Here is a 19,240-nt window from a genome sequence, read left to right on the forward strand (position 1 = left end):
GGGGCGTAATTTCCTGAGCCGGACCTTTCACGCCATTTTGAATGCGCAGGGCAAAGCGTGCTTTTATTGCGATGGCAATTATATGGACAGTCTCGACGGGTTTTTGCCGTCGCCGTTGCCGTCGCCGCCATGTCCCGTGAAGTTCAAATTGATAAGATTCCCCCGCGCATCGTATGTTCTACCGTGGGTAAAAGCGCGCGAGCGAGGGCGACGAGCGCGGCCGAAGCAGAGATCAAACGAGCCAGCCCATTTCCGTCTCTCGGAGGGCGCATGCGATAACATTACCCCGCTCGGGAAGCCTGCCATCGAATCATAGAGGAAACGCCCCGCCCGTCTTGAACGAGCATGAAAAGATGCGAGAAGGGTCGGGGGGGGGGGGCGCTGTCGCTCGAGCAGCAACTTTTGAACTGATTCTAAAGGCGCGGTCGAGATCGCTGGCGCGCGCGCTATCTCGGGAGCCATCAGCTGGCGGCTCGTATACCGCATCTACTTGCTGTGGTCTCAACGCGAAGTGACTATGCGGAAAGAGCATCTCTCCCTGGAGCGGCCGTATTCTCTTACACCAGCGTTTTGTAGTTACGCGAGATCGGACACAAAAGTGTTAGCTGCCAGCCTCACTTCGTATAACACTACAATTTGTTGATATCGCATTCATTGCTTCGCCCTTGCGGTGAAACTGTGACTTTTTTTGACCATGATGGCGACAGAGGTTTTCATTTTTTTTTTTGCATTCACTGAAAAGCTTATTTTCTTCGGACTCGACCAATAAGAGAAAGGGGTGGTGGTTCGTTGCAGTGAAACTTCGCTCCCTCTAATAGGGAACCCTGCGCACGCTCATGCATCTGACTAGGCTCCCACCCGCAAAAGAAAGCAGTGCCCTGAAGTAAGCTTACTGCAAGCAACCATTTAGCCTGTTGTCCGCTGGCATGAGAGGCAGTTCCGCACTTTCGCAAGGGTATTGGACGAGCCCTATTCTTACCGATAACGCGGCCGGAGCGCTATGTTCGCTTCTTCGACCGACGCGCGTCTTCCTTGCTTCTTCTGTACGCTTCCCTTGATACTGGCTACCTGGCAGTAGAGGTGTGCGCAGCCGCGCCGCGCCGCCTGCGCCGCCAGCGCGCCGCCGAAGTCCCAAGAAAGATCACGCCGCCGCCGACGCCGCCAACGCCGCCGCCGCGCAATAATTGCGGCGCGCTGCCGTTAGTGTTTTCTTTTAATTCGAATGGGGCATCTGGAAATAAAATACAGCACTACGCCGGAGGAGCTCTTCTCGATGTGTCCATGTAATGAACTGCCCATTACAGCGGCCACTGAATAGGGGGAGCTCGGCGAGAAGCGCGCCCCCTGTTTCTGGTTCCATGTCGCAGAAACGAGACGAGACGATCGAGACAAACTGCGTTCGATGCGAACGATAAACAAGATTCTTCCTTTTTTATAGTTTGTTGTAATCGAGGCTCATTCGTATTGAACTTTCTCAGGGTCATTGACGCCTCTTGGAGGATCTCTTTTGACTCCCGGTAAAGTTTTTCGGCTTCTTCGGGTGATTCGGCGCCCATTATCACGTCGTCGACGTAGATGTTGCTCCTCAGCTGCTTAATGGTCTCCGGAAACTTATCCTCCAACTTGCTGAGGTGGTGTTGCACTGTTTCTGCCAGCAGGAACGTACTCGGAGCTGTGCCAAACGTTACTCTTGACATTCGCCAAGTTACAACTCTTGCATCGCTTCCACTGGGAAGTCTGTCCCACCAAAGAAAACGCAGTGCGTCTCTGTCTTCCTCATGGACCAAAATTTGTAAGAATGCCTTTTCAATATCAGCTGTCATTGCAGTGCGATGGTGTCGGAAGTTCATCAGCATGTGCACAAGATCGCAATTAAGATTCGGTCCAGTTTCGAGGTTGTCGTTTAAAGATAACCCTTTTGTGGACGATGAGGACGCATCAAATACTATTCTTATCTTTGTAGTTTGACGATCTTCCCTGATTACGGCTTGATGCGGCATATAGTAGCAGTGGCTAAGTGGTGCACTTTGGTCCTCGGCCACTTCTGCCACTCCACTATTCAAATATTCTCTGATGGCACTGTCGTAACGCCGCATTATACTTTCGTCCTTCCGTAACCTTCGAGTGAGCTGTTTCAGTCTGGTGATTGCTACACTCTTGTTTTCATCAAGCTCCACGTTGTCTTTCCATGGAAGTCGTACCGAGTATCTCTTCTCTTCATACTTCAAGTTCCTGTTGAAGTACTCCATCAGATCTTCTTCTCTCTTTGCATATTGCTCGGTGCCCTTTATGCCGTTTGTTTCAATATCCCAGAAATGCTTTAGTTCTGTCTCTATGTCAGATTTGTCCACTTCAACATGAAGTACCATAACGGTTGACCTTTTCATTAATGTTGCAGCTAACTTGGCTTTTCCCTGCACCATCCAACCGAATATGGTCTCTGCTGCTGTCAACTTCTCTTCCAGTTTTCGAATGCCTCCGGTCATTATTTGCCAATACTGGTCTGATCCAACAAGGATTCCGATTTCTCTGCAGTCTGTGCTTGTATAAAGGCCGTCAGCCAGCTTTAATCCATCGTCCTGCAGCGCCATCATGGTAAACGAAGCTTTCAAACACTCTCGACACAATTGATAGGGATAGAATGCGCTTCAATGCAACGAACGCAGCCCTCAGAGATTCGATTTTCGGTGCACATGTCTTTTGATCGTGTTAGCCATCGATTTAGGTTTAATGCGGCCGCTCGTCTACCGCAGCTGTAAGGTCGGTACGCATTCCCTGCATCGTTCTCAAACATCTGGGACACATTCATATGGAAATTCAAACTTGAAAAGTTCCTGTTTCTGTGCATTTCGTCCACTCTCTTCTTACGCTAGGAATGTGCTGGCGGGTTCGGTGCGGTGACGTGGTCAAGAGCGAGGTGACATCACGGCTCACCGCTTTTTCGAATCACTGAATACGCTCTGCCGAAAGGGACTGTGGACACCTCCTTTGGATGAACGCATCGAGAATAGCTCCCCAGAAGATGTAGTACCTTTTTCTTCTCCAAAAATATCACGAGTATTGCCTGGCCTTAACGCTGCCGCGTCCTCCAGACTTAAAGGACGACGACCGAACTTGCTGGTTAGCATATTCTTGAAGTCTTGGATCTAGTACACTGCGCATAAATAAATAAAATAGATAAGTAATGTATATATCTCGGTGCGTTAGTACACTTTTTCCTTTCATTTTTACTCAAGTAAATCGATAAATAAATACAGAAGTAAAGTGAATGGCTAACTTCGAATATAGCTGGGCTAGTTGGTAGGTATTCATGTTAAGAAGACATGACGTGGAAACACGGACATAAAAGAAAAGTCAAGAGAGTGAACAAATATCTCTCACGTAGACCACTACTCGCACTTGATTGATGGGTATGGCCTCTTACGTGCTAATGCGCAGATAAATATTTGTGTCTACCTTCGGCTCCGCCGCTGAGCGATTTTTCAGTTGTTAGCGGCGTTTCTGGTGTCTTGACTACTCTCTTGTGTCCGTGTTTGCACGCCCTGTTTATAAAAAAGGACCCTAGCAGCCTTTGAAAATACAACATAAAACAAAAACAACGAGCGCGTTATTCTCTCTTGGCGTTTCTTGTCTTTTGGTGCACTTCGTGATGCCAGAACAGTGATTCACGTGACATCATCAGAGTACATACTCTCGACTGGTCCATATACGAGAAATAACAGTTGTGAATTGTCTTCCATACTGCTTTGCTATGCAGCAAAGCGGTATGGCTCTTGCTTCTCTCGCACGACTATCGTGCGCGATCAAATGATTTCGCTCCATTTTGTGCGTTTGCGACCACGCATGCAGAGATAACAGACTGCCGACAAGCGCGAAATCATGATAGGTTCAACGCTTAGTGCTGACATTGTACGCGTGCTTGATGAAGAAATAAGTAGCGAGGAGATGTCCCCTGTAAGAAGGCTACTGAAGGCGAGAACGAAACCAATGAAAAAGACGCCGGATTATATGATTCTTCCAACGGACGCACTCTTTACAGCGGAGACGATGCAGCTTTCCAGGAAAGAGGCGAGCCCAATTCGACAGTTTTTTGTATATTTTTATTGCGTTAGCGATTGTATGGACACTCAGGACAGGTTTTCACCGTCGCCTTCATGTTCCGTATAAACTCTAAATCGATAACATCGCTCCGCGCATTGTATGTTCTACCCTCGAGTAAAAGCTCGCGAGGGTTGGCAAGGAACATGGCTAAAGCAGAGATGAAACAAGCTGGCCATCTCCGTCACGCGGAATAACATCAACCTGCGTTTAAGGCCTGCCGTCGATTGCTCCTCAAGCAGAAGGAAACGCCCGCCCGTCATTTGCTGGGCGAAGGAGCAGGATGGATGTCTGGGGAGAGGGACTGCGTAACTCGAGCAGCAACTGTGAACTTTGACTATAAGGGCGCGGTCGAGAGCGCTGGCACGCGTGCTATTTCGGCAGACATCCCCCAGCGAATGGCTCGTACACCTTCTACGCGTTGTGAGCGTTGTGAGCGCTGTGATCTCACTGCTTCGCGCTCGGACCACTGATACGACAAACTGACCAAAAACCGCTTCTCTACCAGGAGCGGCCGTATTGCCATACACCAACGTTTTGTAGAGTTAAGTGAGATCGGAGCAAAAAGAGCTGCTAGCCCTCGTTCATGTATCATTACGGCGTGTACTTATCGCATTCACTGCTTCGCCTCTGCAGTCAGCAGACACTGTGCGGTGAAGACAACACGTTAGAAACATACAGCGCGCACATACACGAAGCGCTGCGATTCGTGCCCTGTGTTTGTGACGTGTCGTCTTAATCGCACAGTTTAAACGTTTCTACTGAGTCTATGAACCAACTCGCCCCACAACAGTTGCAGTATTGAAAATTAGTTAATTAAGGACGGCTTATGCGTAATGAGCAGCGGGTGGCCTTAAGAGGTGGCAGGTGGCGACGGTTTTCTTTATTTTAAATAAAGTTAGTGCGGTAGAAAGCGCAACAACGAGAAGCTCTCCGGCAAGCATCCGCAGGCGATCCACAAGCATTTCTGTAATTAACGAAAAGTGAAAAAAAAACGCCTTCACTGTTAAAATCAGTTATCGGCAGACATCTCGCTAGTATGATGAGGAGGTATGTTTATAGTAGGGGGATATATACACAATAATCCGAACAAATAAGCTTGAATAAATGTAAGGAGCATTGTTTTAAATGTTTTCCGTTTGATCTGTATGTTTTAGATTCTCGCTTTTATCGCAATACATAACACTGTGCCAGTGGCGTAAATCCAGCAAAACAACAGGGGAGGTTCCGGACTTTGCATGGCAGCCATCTTGATTATTAGAAATGTGCATTTTATTTTACACAAAAATGAAAACTTTACAATAAAACAAAAAGAAAACACACAAATATTCATATATCGCGTTATTGCAATGCTCTTGACGATCTGCACTGCGCGACGAATGAGTCATACAACGTTCTGAACTAGTTTCTACAACACAGTTCCAAACAGCCGATGAGTATTCGATGAATCTACACACTGGATATGAAACAAACGTTAAAGGAACACTGACACCAAAATTGAAACCTCGAGATGTTTGTATTGTTTGATTGTCTGTATGCGTGCAAGGGTACTTCTGGCCGTTTATAACTGGCGGACGTTAGCTTTCAGTTATCTTAATTTGATTTTGAAGCAAGCGTGAATGCTCATCTGAATTGACAGCACCTCGCGACATCTTCACTAGTATGGCGAAACATTGGTATTAATGAGAACTAACACACAGCAATGCCAAGGAAAGTATAGGGGGTGTTATTTGTAGTAATTAGAATATAAATGTCAAGAAAGTAAAGTGGACGAAAAGATAACTTGCCGCCGGCAGGGACCGAACCTGCGACTTTCGAATAACGCGTCCGATGCTCTACCACTTCGCTACGGCGGCGGTCATCTCCCCGTCCACTTTATAGGGTATATATGTGGATTGAAACTTCAGGAAACTTGGGAGTGTTAGGATTATTGGTCAGCTGCCTGCTCGTATATAGATCACGTGCTACGTGACGCCAAGAAGGCAGAAAAAAAGAGTGTTCCACACTCGACCGCACACTATTCCCCCTCGCCTCGTTCTCTCCGAAAGAGCATATGACAAAGAAAGTTAGAGGCGACCGAAGTCACTTTCATGTCCCTTTCATCAGGTGCATACACAAAATATTTTTACAGATATCAAGAACTCGTTGCGCAGCTTATGTTTACATAACAAAATTAGAGCCCGGTATACACATAAAGCCTTCTCCTTGCTTTCTCACCGCGGGAGCGGTTGATTGAAGGAGCCATGGGGCGACGCCCTTGGACGGTTCGCTCTGTGTTACATCACTACCTGCTTGATGTGCCATAATGGGATGTTTTGTGTCATTGATATACGGGAGATTGAAGTATGCGCTTTTTAATATTTTTTTATTCGCAAATACGCAACTCTGAGCCTTCACATTGCGAGCGTGCATGGTTTCTAAAGCCCTAACCGCACGTACGCGTTACAACGCGTCAGCTCGTGGCGTGTGGACTCGGCGCCGCGTCCTTTCCCTTTGGAGTGAGAGGACGCGCGGCTACACGTAGCTGCGCGACCTCTCTTTCCATAGCAGTCGAGAAGGTGTTGAGAGGAAAGACCAGCTGATCAACGAAGGAAAGAGAGAAACGAGCGAGGGCCTTTTTTGTATCATCAAACACGTGTAACTCAGCTATTACAGCAGCGTTTCGAAAAATTCTCACGGCTACGTGTTCGTTGATTGTAAACAATTTTGTTCATGAATAAACAGACTGTCCGAAAGTTAGCCACCAGCCTGGAGATCGTGCGTAGGGAAACTTTCGCCTGCTGGCATATTGCAGGAAAGCTGGGAGGTTGAACATTACAAAGTTTCGAGGTTCCTTCGCGTGATTCAAGAACCGCGCTAGGAAAGCCATGTAGATGGTGCGTAGAAGAGTTTTCGGGTAGCTCGTCACTGGACTCAATGCCTTGATAACATGTCACTGCTGTGCGTGCGCTTCTATCAACTCCAAGGCGATGACGATTCATGCTAAAATGACTGGGCGTGCAAGCACGGAAACAAGAGAGAAGTCAAGACACCACAAACTCCGATTGCGGCTCACTAGTTCGTCTCTCTGTTATTATTCTAAGGTAATGAATAGTTGGCCGAAGCGTCTAAATCACTCTTCTAAATGGCATTAATTCCTTCGGTGGGTGATCCTGGAACCGGTGTATGAAACCACCAAACATTCCTTGCTTTTTAGCGAATTGTATGAATTAGGGTAGTCCTAATAATAGCTCCATTGAAGCTAGTTGCAACGTAGTTCACGAAACCATTGATTTAAAAGTTATCTAGCAGATTTCTGTTAGTTGTTTAACGTAACGTGGTAGTTATCAACCTGTCTAATGACTGCAAGCCATTTTGGGCTTTCAAGGCGGCATTCAAGTAACTGTCACTTCCCCCTTTTTTAATCAGAATAAAAGTCCTTGTATGTTGCACTAAGGGTACCCGACAAAACAAAATTATAATCAATGATCAATTACATAAAAGGCTCACCTCATCAGTGTTTTTGGTGACATTGTCTTCCGAAGAAGGTCGCTTGGAGCTCGGCAGAAAGAACGAGCTCAGCGAACTCTGCCGCTTGTGCGGCATCTTCCCAGTCCAGTTGAAAGTCACAAGCACATTACGCCAAGAAGGTTGCGCGGCCGGTTGCAGTGCTGGCAGCACTTCTGTGGACGCGTGCAGGCTGAAACTGCCGAACGACTGACAAGTGATGTATTTGTGGAATATTGGGAAGCAGCCCCCATTTCAAAGCAGCTTTAATTGGAAAACCCCGCGGCGAAAAGGAGGAAGAGGGGCAACCCGGGGGACGCATTTTCGGGGTTGCAACCAAGGAGGTTGAAGGCGACGATGAGTACGGGAAGAGCGGAGAACGTCCTTGACATTCGTCGTTTTACGACCCACGCGCCCACCCCGTGAAAGAACACTGAAAGCCACAGGGAGCGTCACCCAACACAGGCAAAGCGTTTTCTCCCTCTGTTCTTCAAATTTGTTGCACGTGCGGGGTGCAGAGAAAATCTTTTGACTGTGCTTGTGTTTCTGTATTTCTATTTTCCTTTTCATTTTGCCTCTCTACGAGAGCACTGTAAATAGTGAACAAACAAAGCAGTCTTCGTGATGCGTTCAAACCAAGCGGACGTGTTCATTCTCTGTCGTCGTCCAACCTACTAAAGAAAATTTTGCCTCCCTGCTTTTCCGCCACAAAGTGAAACCGGAGGACAGGCGTCTTCGTTTGAACTACAGTGTACTAGAATTGGGCAGTGGGCTCACTGCCGTTTCTCTGCGCCGCGTCTCCACGGCCCTCTCTGCGTCGATTGCTTGGGCGCCCGCCAGGGGTCTTGCCGCCACTTTCTCCTGAAAACTTCTCTTGCGGGGTGTGAAGCGCGTCCACTTGGTCGGGGTTACGCTGGTTACGCTGTAATACCGGGGGGGGGGGGTATCAACAAACGCGGGGTTGAAGGCGGGGAGAGGGCCACCACAATGACACAACAAGAGATCACAAAAAAAAAAACAACGGAGGGAGAAGGGGGTTGAGCATTTTATTCTTTTTTAAAGCTGACCCAAGTAGTAGAAGCTACTGTTTCCATTCGTGCATGCCCTGCAGCGCATGTTCCCGCCATTCATTCTCTTGAAGGACCTTTGTCGGCACCACGCGAGCAGCTTTGCTGCACTTATGTATGCTTGTTTTTCTGAAGGAGCGGCATCTGTGTCTATCCGTACACTGCAACTGTCTCAAAGACGGGCCGCCGCTGCATCTGGACGGGAGGGAGGCGCTTTTTACAGTCTCCGGCGGTCGTGCACATAGAGCATGCAGCGTACGTGCAGAGAAATTTCTGGTGCAGCGTTTGACAACAAAAAACAGCTGGACCCAACGAAGCTAAGAGTGACCGCGCAAAGTCAAGTGCGATAACAATAAAAGCAAGAAAATACGAGGGCGGTGACAGCAAAACCTTACTCGTGCTTTGGTAAAGCGGTCAGGGTACTTCTAAAAAATGATAAAGAATTCTGGCTGCTTGTCTCGCTCTAAGTCCTAAGCACAGAACTACTGCCAGATGAAACGGGCTGGATAGAGCTCGATGTACAAAAAAAAAAAAGATTTAGGGGGGATGATTGAAGTAGCGGGGGAGCCCCACGGGGATTGGGCTCCTTTGAGATGCTCCAGTTAGATCGACGGTTGTCATCGGCAGTTTATTGTTTTATCACGAGTGACCATGCATGCATTGTTAATCCATATTGTGATATGGCCAGCATTTGCGCATACATAGGCAGGGTTTCGTGTAAATAAAATTAGTTTGTCAGCGCGTGACGCTGTCGAGTGTTATTTTGGTGGTGCAATTCTGCGGTGTAACAAAAATTTACGCACGTAATCTATGTTACATGTACTCATAATACCTATGTATAGGTTTTTTTTTTCATTGGACCCGCACGTACCAATATATATCGCCTACGAGTCCAACCAGTTTTGGTAACCTTGTATGATCTATGTCTGCAAATAAAAGAATTTAAGATTACCGTGAGGATACATTTAATACAAAGCCAAGTGATTCCGCCGATTATTGATTCACGAAAAAAAAAACAGCATTAAGTAGGTTAGTCGCAGAGACCAGCTCATGCGAAAGCAAGTAAATAAAAAATGAGGCATTGTTTATATCCGGCATAGTGGGGCTCGAAAGGCGGGAGTGAAGTCGCTAGAATCGCTACAGTGGCGAAAGGGCATTGAAAATCGTATCGACCAGCAGTACAAAAAAAAAAAAACTTGAACGCCCCACACGCAGGAGCATTCATATTCATCATAGCCTATTAAAATATCGCCCACCCTCTGTAAATCGGTCACAACGACAGTACTTTATTTCACAACTCACAGAAATTTGCATGAAAAGAAGTTTCGTGTGTCGCGCACCGTAATTCAGACTTTTCTTGCGCGCAAAACAGCAACGCGAGCTAGCCGCGCCCTGCAACCCGCCGGAAAGTTTCAGGTGACGCAGAGTTACTGCATATGCTACTTCTGACTCTAAGTGACTCTAAGGTGACGCTGCAAACACTTCTAGAACACTGTAGTTTGAACGATCGGGTGGATCGGGCCCAGAAGTTCGTCAAAAACGCGCGCGTAGCCAGGGGCTCCGGAAGTATACATATGGGGGCGATGGAATGAACAGGGGTACTGAAAAATGCGTGCAGTTTCAGTTGGGTGTGAAAAGATGACTCATTTGTGGCGATATTTGCAAGCGAAGGCCGAATATCTCTTACTCAATTTCTCTCGCCCCAGATTCGGTGCTGAAGAAATGTCTTCACGAATCTCGTTGCTCTCAGCGAGTTAGAAGGCGCAATGATACGTCACCACGTGGATAAACGGCCGCTGCATGGCAGCGGCTTTCGTGATTGGCGCTATGGATGTGGTTGCAGACTTTGATCATCGCAGGGAAGATGTCGTAAAAATATTACTGTAAGTTGTTGAATTGTGCTTATTTCTTTCGTTGTATCCGAGAGCTGGAACTCTGAGGCGATTTTGAATGGCACGTGTGAAAATAAACTTCAAGCAAGTCAAGATGAAAGATGTTCGAATGCAAAATCTCAGGGGGGGACCATTGCATAGGGGGTCCCCCCCAGTCTAAACACAGGGGGGGGGGGTCAGGACCCCCCTGACCCCCCCGGGATTTACGCCACTGCACTGTGCGCTCTCAACGCGCCATGCTGCTCACCGTGGCGGCCTTAGCGATCTCCTCGATGAAGTGCGTGGTGACGAGAAGGGTGACGCTCTCCTCCTCGGACAGCACGAGAAAGTACCGCCAGATGGCCTCGCGCAGCACCGGGTCTAGACCCACAGTGGGCTCGTCCAGGATGAGAAATGGCGGCTGGTGCATCAGCGCCACCGCCAGGGAAACGCGCCGCTGCTGGCCGCCACTGCAGCGCGCATGCGTCAAACGTGGCGCGTTACACGTGTACCGTCGGATACGTAGAATCCATAGATCGCATCAGGGTCGCCAGGCCGAGGAGACAAAAATAGCCAAGCAATTAGAAAAACTAGCCAGAAAGGTAGCCAACTTGAGCCAAAGACTGTGGAAGTAGCCAAATTAGCCGCACGGGTGGGTAAACAATTGTGACGTTTTCATTTAAATGAGTGAATGCAAGAGCCTTCTTGCGAAAATATAAATTAATACAGCATGGGCCGTAACAAAATCAGAATTGTTACGACTCGAGCACAAACTGCTGACTTTAGCAATGATTCCGTGCAAGAAAATGAATTTTCTCGTGCGGTTCCAAAAATCAGCAGTTTTAGACTAGGGTACGCAAACCTTTCCGTTGTCGTTTGGCGCTATACACATGGGTCATACGGCTCTTTGGTACGCATTTGATAATTTGTAAAGCAGCGTACGGACAGAGCAACGCGAGCGCTACGAACCCAAAGCTCTCTAGCGACACTCTCTACACGCTTCTTGCGTGACTTTTCTTTAAGACGTGAGCAAACAGCGCTAAACCCGGGACGAAGAAGTCTGCCGTTCTTCTTCGTCTCGTGTTTAGCGCTGTTTGCTCACGTCTTAATCATGCACCAACCAGCCCAGTTAAGCGCATTCCTGACTTTTCTTAAGATGGCAGAAGTAACAGCTTTCTGGCGACGATAAAATTGAGTACCGCATGATTATACTCAAGGTCACAGTTGCTGGGATATTGAAGCATAAATCGTAGTCACTTTCGCAATCACCTCTTGCGTGATGACGAAGTCTCAGCAGTTCATACTGCCGAGTCAGTACCTAATCTGAAGAAATGACACAGGCGTCCCATTTCTAATGTCGACGAGTGGAGAGCGCCGTGCATGCCGAGCGCTTTCGATTGTCCTTTTCACGTCCAACTACGGTTTAAAGTGGCGTTGAGCAATATCAGTGGTCTGAAAAAAGTGAGGCCCAATGCAACCGCTTTTCCCGACTCCTAGCAACGCATCTAAAAGCCTTTTTTGTCTAATGCAAGTGCCTAAATCAAATTTTGGAGCTGGAAACATGCCATATTATGACGCCACATGCTCGAATGCAAGCGGCTGCGACGTCATCAAATACTGATAATTTGGCTCAAATCGAGGGGAAAAGAAAGTAGCCAAAAAGTAGCCAAGTAGCAAAACCATTTTTTATGCTGCCATAGGCCCCAAAAAAGTAGCTTCATTGGCGCAAGGTATCCAGATATGGGCGCCAATGATCGGTCATGTCTACGACGGGTTGTCCTAGCAGTAGCTGGTTGGACACAACATGGTACATTTATTGTAATTTTTCCTGACATAATTTTATGTAAAAACGTTAAACGGTTCAACTTTCTTCTTGTTTCTAACAAAGGAATCTTGTGTAACTGCATTAGTGAACTAGGTGAGTCGAGTCTTCTATACTTGTTAAAAATAAATCTGATCGCCTTACGTTGCACTTTTTCAAGAAGCATAATGTCCTTTTTTGTAAAAGGATCCCATATGACTGCAGCATATTCGAGCTTAGATAAAATGAAAGTTTTATATGCCAAAAGCTTTACGCTTGAGGGAGCATGTTTTAATTTTCTTTTTAAAAACCATAATTTACGGATCGCTTTTGTGCAAATGTCTGTTATGTGTGGTGTCCAAGTAAGGTTGCAGCTGAGAGTAATGCCTAAATATTTATCTACTTGTAACACTGGACAGTCATGAAGAATATAGGGGAAGATGACCGGCCGTTTCTTCCTCGTAATGCGTAGCAGAACAGTTTTCTCGGAATTCAGCACCATATCCCACCTACGACACCAATCATCTATTGCCATTAGCGCTGTCTGTAAAATGTTTTGATCAGCCGTAGAGGATATATTTTTGAACAAAATACAGTCGTCTGCAAATAATGTAATGCCTACATCCTGGGGTACAACATCGACCAAGTCATTCACATAGATTAGAAATAATAGTGGACCCAGGACACTTCCTTGGGGAACACCAGAACTGACATGGAGCACCGCTGACTCAGAGTTTTTTATTGCAACAAACTGCACACGATTAGAAAGGTAAGCAGCTATCCACTGGATAATGAACCTTGGTAGCCCTATTTGCTGCAGTTTGTACAACAACTTCCCATGAGGCACTTTATCAAATGCCTTGCTGAAATCTAAGAACAGTACATCGACTTGTCCTGCAAGATCCAAAACGCATGAAAAATCATGAACGGTTGTGATAAGCTGTGTAATCGTGGATAATCCTTTACGGAAACCATGTTGATGGCATGTGAGGATTTTTTGTTTGCTAAAAAATTGTTTATATATTTAGCTACTATATGTTCAAGCAGTTTACAGCAGGAACAGGTAATAGAAACTGGCCTGTAGTTCGAAACCAGTAACCGGTCACCTTTTTTGTGTATAGGTACAACCCTTGCTTTAAGCCAATCAGTCGGAACCTTACCAGTAGTAATAGACTGGCTGAAGAGGTTAGCTAATGGTTGTGATAACTGCTCAGCGTAACGTCTAAGAAAAGCATTCGGAATTCCATCAGGCCCTACAGATTTTTTATTGCTCAAATTAAGCAGCATGTTCATTATACCCTCACACGATATTACTAAATCACACTCCGAGTCAGTAAAGCGTCCAGTAGGCCCTTCCCCATCGGACTCAGAGAAAACCGACTGAAAATAATTATTAAATGTATCACAGATAGCCCTGGGTTCTGTTATAAGGTCATTATTCACTTTTATTTTGTCAATTTCTTCATTTCTTTCACTTAAATGACGCCAGAATTTTTTAGGTTCAGATTTAACGAATTCAGCGAGCCGATTATTAAAAAAGTTTTGCCTGGCTGCACTCAAATTCGTTGAGAGCTTTTCTTTAAGTTCAACAAACTCAGGTAAATGGGTTTTATGCTTTTTCCTAAGTCTTTTAATCCTACGCTTCAAATGTATTATCTCACGATTAATCCACGGGTTTGCACGCTCCCTGCGAATTTTCTGAAGAGGGATATAACTTTCAATACAGTATTTGATTACCGCAGAGAACCGCTGCCATGATGTCTCAACATTTTCTATGTTAGTGTTAAGGTGCCTGTCCAGGTAATCAATGATAGCAACATCATCTGCCTTCTCAAAGTCCCTTACGAGGGCGTTCTTGGGAGTACCACTTTTATGGCAACGGGAAACAGACCACGAGAACGATAGTAATCGATGATCTGATATACCGGATTCCACTGTCACAGTTGCTTCATTAAATCTTTCAGAAGTAAACAACAAGTCTAACATTGTACTATCCCGAGTTGGGCTTTTTACTTGCTGTTCTAAGTTATGAGTGAACATAAGGTCTAATATTGAATCGCAAGAGGGTGAAACACCGTAAGCAAAAGAGTTCCAGTTAAAGTTTGGTAAATTAAAGTCTCCTGTTACAATTATGTCTCTTCCACTTACTTTGAATAGATAATCATAAAGGCTTGACATAAAGGAATCCGGGGCATCAGGGGCACGATAAACAGCACAAAGAAAAAACGAAATACCATGCGACGAAACTTTTAAAAGTAAACTTTCATGTGCATCAATTTGCTCCTCGAGATACACATTAATGGAATCCTTTGTTATAACGGCAAGTCCACCACCCCTGGTGCCTCTGTCACGTCTGCATATATTATACCCGGGCGGGACAACTTCATCGTCACGAATACCATCATGTAACCAGGTTTCTGTAATGACTGATGTGCGGATCATACAAAAGTAACAGATGTTCTAGTTTATCTATTTTATTGACTATGCTCCTTGCATTCAGTGATAGCATACGGAGTTCATGGTTCCTTGATCGCTAGCTGTCTCCCGTCGAGGCAGCCACAGGTGAAATAATTTTCCTGGAGTTTGAGGCGTCATCCCATGTGTAAAATTGATTATCTACGCGCAACTTCTCGTGTATTAAAGTTACACGTTTACCAGCTTCCATATCTCGCTTAGCTTCCTGCCAGAGAAGTTTACGCTTCCGAAGTGTTTCTGCGCTATAATCATTTTGAACATATATGCGCGTCCCTCTCAGTTTACCAGTATTGCGCAGCACTGCTTGTTTCTCGCGAAAATCCTGGAAGTAAAGAATAACTGGTCGCTGCGTGCCTGATTTACCCAACCGATGAATCCGTGCAACTGACGAGCAGTTAACACCCATTTTATTCTGAAAAACCTCTGTGATAATCTTAGTGCGCAATGCGGTTTCTGATTCATTAGGTGCCTCAGGGATCCCGAACACGACCAGATTAGACCGGCGGCTACGATCTTCAAGTTCAACCAGCTTATCATGTTGTGAACTGATTCTTTTCTGGACGTTCAAAATCGTTGGCCGCAAAGTTTCGATAGAACGAACCTGTATGTGTAGTTGCTTCACATCTTTTTCGAGAATACCTAGACGATTCCCAAAACTACTAACTGCAGATTCAGTTGATTCAAGACGATTCTTTATCGCCTGTAATTCTGTGCGAATGTCGTTCTGTCCCTGCAAGATAGTTTGAAACATCTCTTCAACACTGGGACCTGGGTTTTCCTCAACGTCTCCGCACAACAATAGTACACAGACAAGGTAGCAATCATATGCAATCATCATGCAAGTGCGTGGGCTCGGCACAACAAGAAGTAAGAGTTCATCCCCAGATCTAACCTTAGAATGAGAACAACTAACCTGTACAGCAAAAAAGTAATTCCTGATGAGCAACATAGTTCCAGCCGCTTCGCCGTGCCCACTGAAGAGGAATCGCTGAAGATCGCCTTTTATGCAGTCTGAGGCTTGTGACGTCGTCGACTTGCGTTGATACCACTGGTAGGCTCCCGTGACGTCGTCCACTATAGCTGTAGTCACAGAACACGTGCGGTTGTTGTCGCTGATCGGAACATGCTGGTAATCACTGCCGTCGAAGCTTTCGGCTGCCGTCGAAGTTGCAACTGTCAGGAAAACCTGTACAGCAAAAAAGTAATTCCTGATGAGCAACATAGTTCCAGCCGCTTCGCCGTGCCCACTGAAGAAGAATCGCTGAAGATCGCCTTTTATGCAGTCTGAGGCTTGTGACGTCGTCGACTTGCGTTGATACCACTGGTAGGCTCCCGTGACGTCGTCCAATATAGCTGTAGTCACAGAACACGTGCGGTTGTTGTCGCTGATCGGAACATGCTGGTAATCACTGCCGTCGAAGCTTTCGGCTGCCGTCGAAGTTGCAACTGTCAGGAAAACCTGTACAGCAAAAAAGTAATTCCTGATGAGCAACATAGTTCCAGCCGCTTCGCCGTGCCCACAAAAAAGAGTATACACAGGATAGAGCAAGATACACGGACCCGGTGTGCCAACCCCTGGCTACGCTAATGCAACATCAAGGTTCCTGGGCCGTCCTTATCGCCAACAACCTTGCGTGGCCATAGCCCTGAGCATTAAACAATGACGTGACAGGCCTAAATGAGAAACGGTGTGGGACAGAATTGGCGCCTCCTTTTAGATAACTAGGAAAAAGAAGGGCGGGGTTCCCCTCCTGTCTCCCCCGTGCGCACGCCTATGCTCGTTACACTAACGTTTCAGAACGTGCAACGACCCATTGGTGCCTGCGTAGTGGTTAGCGTACGCGCGTGGTGATTGAGTGGCAGCGAGTTCGCATCCTGTGTGTTTGCTGCAAATTTCCTTAAACTTATTTCTGAATGTGATGTCTGTATATCGATTGTACACGGCACTGGTCAACGCTCAGATCTCGTAGTGCATGTGCACAAATATGCAACAAAGGATTGAACGAGGGGATGATAGCATAAGTGGCAGAGCATTGCGCAGGCGTGTCAGCTTTTACCGGTGCCAAACAGCCTTTCAACCACTTTCACCAGGGGCGTAGCCAAGGGGGGGGGGGTTGGGGGGGTTCAAACCCCCCCGAAATTTTTCAGTTTTGCTTGCGTATATATACACGCACACGGACAAACACACGCACGAACATACATAAAGTATGGTTGAACCCCCCCCCCCCCCCCCCCCGAAAAAAATTTCTGGCTACGCCCCTGACTTTCACTTGTCCTTTTCCTGTTCTTTCTACACTGCAGCTAAAAAAAGATAGTTAATTTTGCGCGCTTTCAGTGTTTTTACTGCCTGTCGAGTTCATAGAGCAGCAACTAAAATATCGAACCTGTCTTGCACCCTGCAAACGTGACTTGCCGTTTTTATTTCGTGGCTGGCCCGAACGATTATGGACGTCGTGTAATCACGTGGCAATTCGTTCACACCCACGACAGCTCAAATGAGTGTCTAAGAAGCGGGAAACGTGACAGTTCGTTGTCTCTGCTAAATTCTGTGCAAGCAAATAGATTCGACCCAAAGTATAGCCTTTGTAAAATGTTCGGGGGTTATATGCCTTCACAATATGCTATGCCCGGCTGGTGGCACGGTTTCTGTACTGGAACACTAGACATCTGATTTCATTCCCAGGACCATTATAACTTCGGCTTACTGGAGGAATTTCTTTAATCAGAATGCACCTGCGTGACAGTGCAGCTTTCACAGCTGTTATCACTCCTCGGCCACTGTCACAGAATGTCCCACGTTATCACGGTTTCTATTGGCCGTTTGTATACGTATGCGTCTAGTGCTACACAGAATAAGCGTTACACTTTTGGTCTTAAATTGAACGCCCCGCGAAGCACAGCTTTTAACGAAGGTTACGTCGGATCATGCATGCCATGTATACCGCTCCACACTCGGGCTTTATTCAACAATACCTGCAACCGTATACTAAAGCGCACAGTTGGCGGTGTTGCTTGACGTTCACGTTTGAAACAGCCGCAAACAGGACAAGTGCGCAGTATAGAGTTCGTTTTGATTTGTCCCCAGGGGTTCAATCTCCCCCTCGGCCCCTCCCCTGAAATTTTAGGTACGAAAGCATCTTATGCTCGGGGAGCGTCCGTTCCGCGACGTCCGCACCCATACTGCGCATGCGCCAACTCTCCCCCTCTCCTCGCGTGAGCGTGAGGAGGTGGCGTGAGCGCTGCCTCCGCTTCGTTTCTCCTCTCCCGTTTCTCTCTCTCCGCCACACCTGTGCGCTAGTATATAATGTGGCGCGCGCTCGCTCCCGTTGCACTCTCCTTCGCAACGGCGCTATGGACGCTCGCGAAGCTGAACGTAAACGGCAACGCCGGCAAGCGAATCTCGAAGCTGTGAGGCTGCGAAAGCGCGTGTTCGCTGTGCTTCCGTCATTCTCTCTCTGTGCAACGGTGTGCGAAACGCCATGAACAACGTCGGCGCTAGTTGCAGCAGCAGCGCCACCGCCGCAGAGCAGAGGAAGGCTCGGGAAGCCGAACGTAAACGTCAGCGCCGTCAAGCGGTAATTCAAACGCCTCGACAACCACCGTCTCATAAGTCACATAAGAGAAACGGAAACTCGATGCGCACCCCCCGCGATGCTTTCGCCTCCCACCATGGTTGTCCGTAGGGGAGCTGATTTGTAATTTTTTTTCAATTTTGCACGTGTATGTATATACGCACACATAGAAACGCACGCACGAACATACATAAAGCACGGTTGAACACAAGAAATATTTCTGGCTGCGCTACTGTTCCCCTGCGTCCGATGCAATACCTGAGGTGCTCGACGAATCTGTTGGCGGGCAGCAGCTGAAAGAAGGAGCAGAGGAAGCTGATCCGCTCGTAGATTTTTTCTAGAGGCATACCGAGCAGCTGGCCGAAGAAGTACATGTTCTCGGCTATTGTGAAGTCCGAGTGAAGCGCCAACTCCTGCGAGAAGGTTATCATCAGGACACATAGATTAAAACGTAATGACTACCTACAGAGTTGTTTCAACAATAATAACTGCCACACATCTCTCAACTAAGTGGTTTCAAGGGTGTTTCGAATATCAGTGCTCGTCTTTTTACACGTTGTACATTTACAGCGCGATTTGTCGTTGCCACATTTTGTTTAACTAGGAAACAGTTTTCTGAGTAGTGAAGCGAAAATCCGCTGCAAATGCGTAATCATTGGAAAATATTGCAGTTGTAGCGTAGTAGTTTGTTAAACGCAATTATACCGCAAAGCAAGAAAGTCGTTTGAAAAATAAAATTTACGCAAATCAAATTACAATGCTCATCAATGGCAAACATGGATTTCTTTGGCAATTTACCTTCCGTTTTGGTGGGCACTGGTGCCAGATTTCACTGCAGTATATTTTTTAAACTTAAAACTACATAAGCGC

At 46.7% G+C, this 19,240-nt stretch overlaps 1 protein-coding gene across 1 annotated transcript in view; it reads right to left on the bottom strand.

Annotated features, from left to right (window-relative positions):
* Positions 1-19,240, bottom strand: part of LOC119397732 (ABC transporter G family member 23) — a 104,489-nt gene that overhangs the window by 77,799 nt on the left and 7,450 nt on the right. The window contains exons 2-3 of the mRNA XM_037665145.1: positions 18,629-18,783; positions 10,791-10,992 (exon numbers count right to left, since the gene is read on the bottom strand). Coding sequence (XP_037521073.1) covers positions 10,791-10,992; positions 18,629-18,783 — 357 coding nt within the window. The remainder of the gene's footprint in view (positions 1-10,790; positions 10,993-18,628; positions 18,784-19,240) is intronic.

Source organism: Rhipicephalus sanguineus, chromosome 6, assembly GCF_013339695.2.
Source record: "Rhipicephalus sanguineus isolate Rsan-2018 chromosome 6, BIME_Rsan_1.4, whole genome shotgun sequence".
Lineage (NCBI taxonomy): Eukaryota > Metazoa > Arthropoda > Arachnida > Ixodida > Ixodidae > Rhipicephalus > Rhipicephalus sanguineus.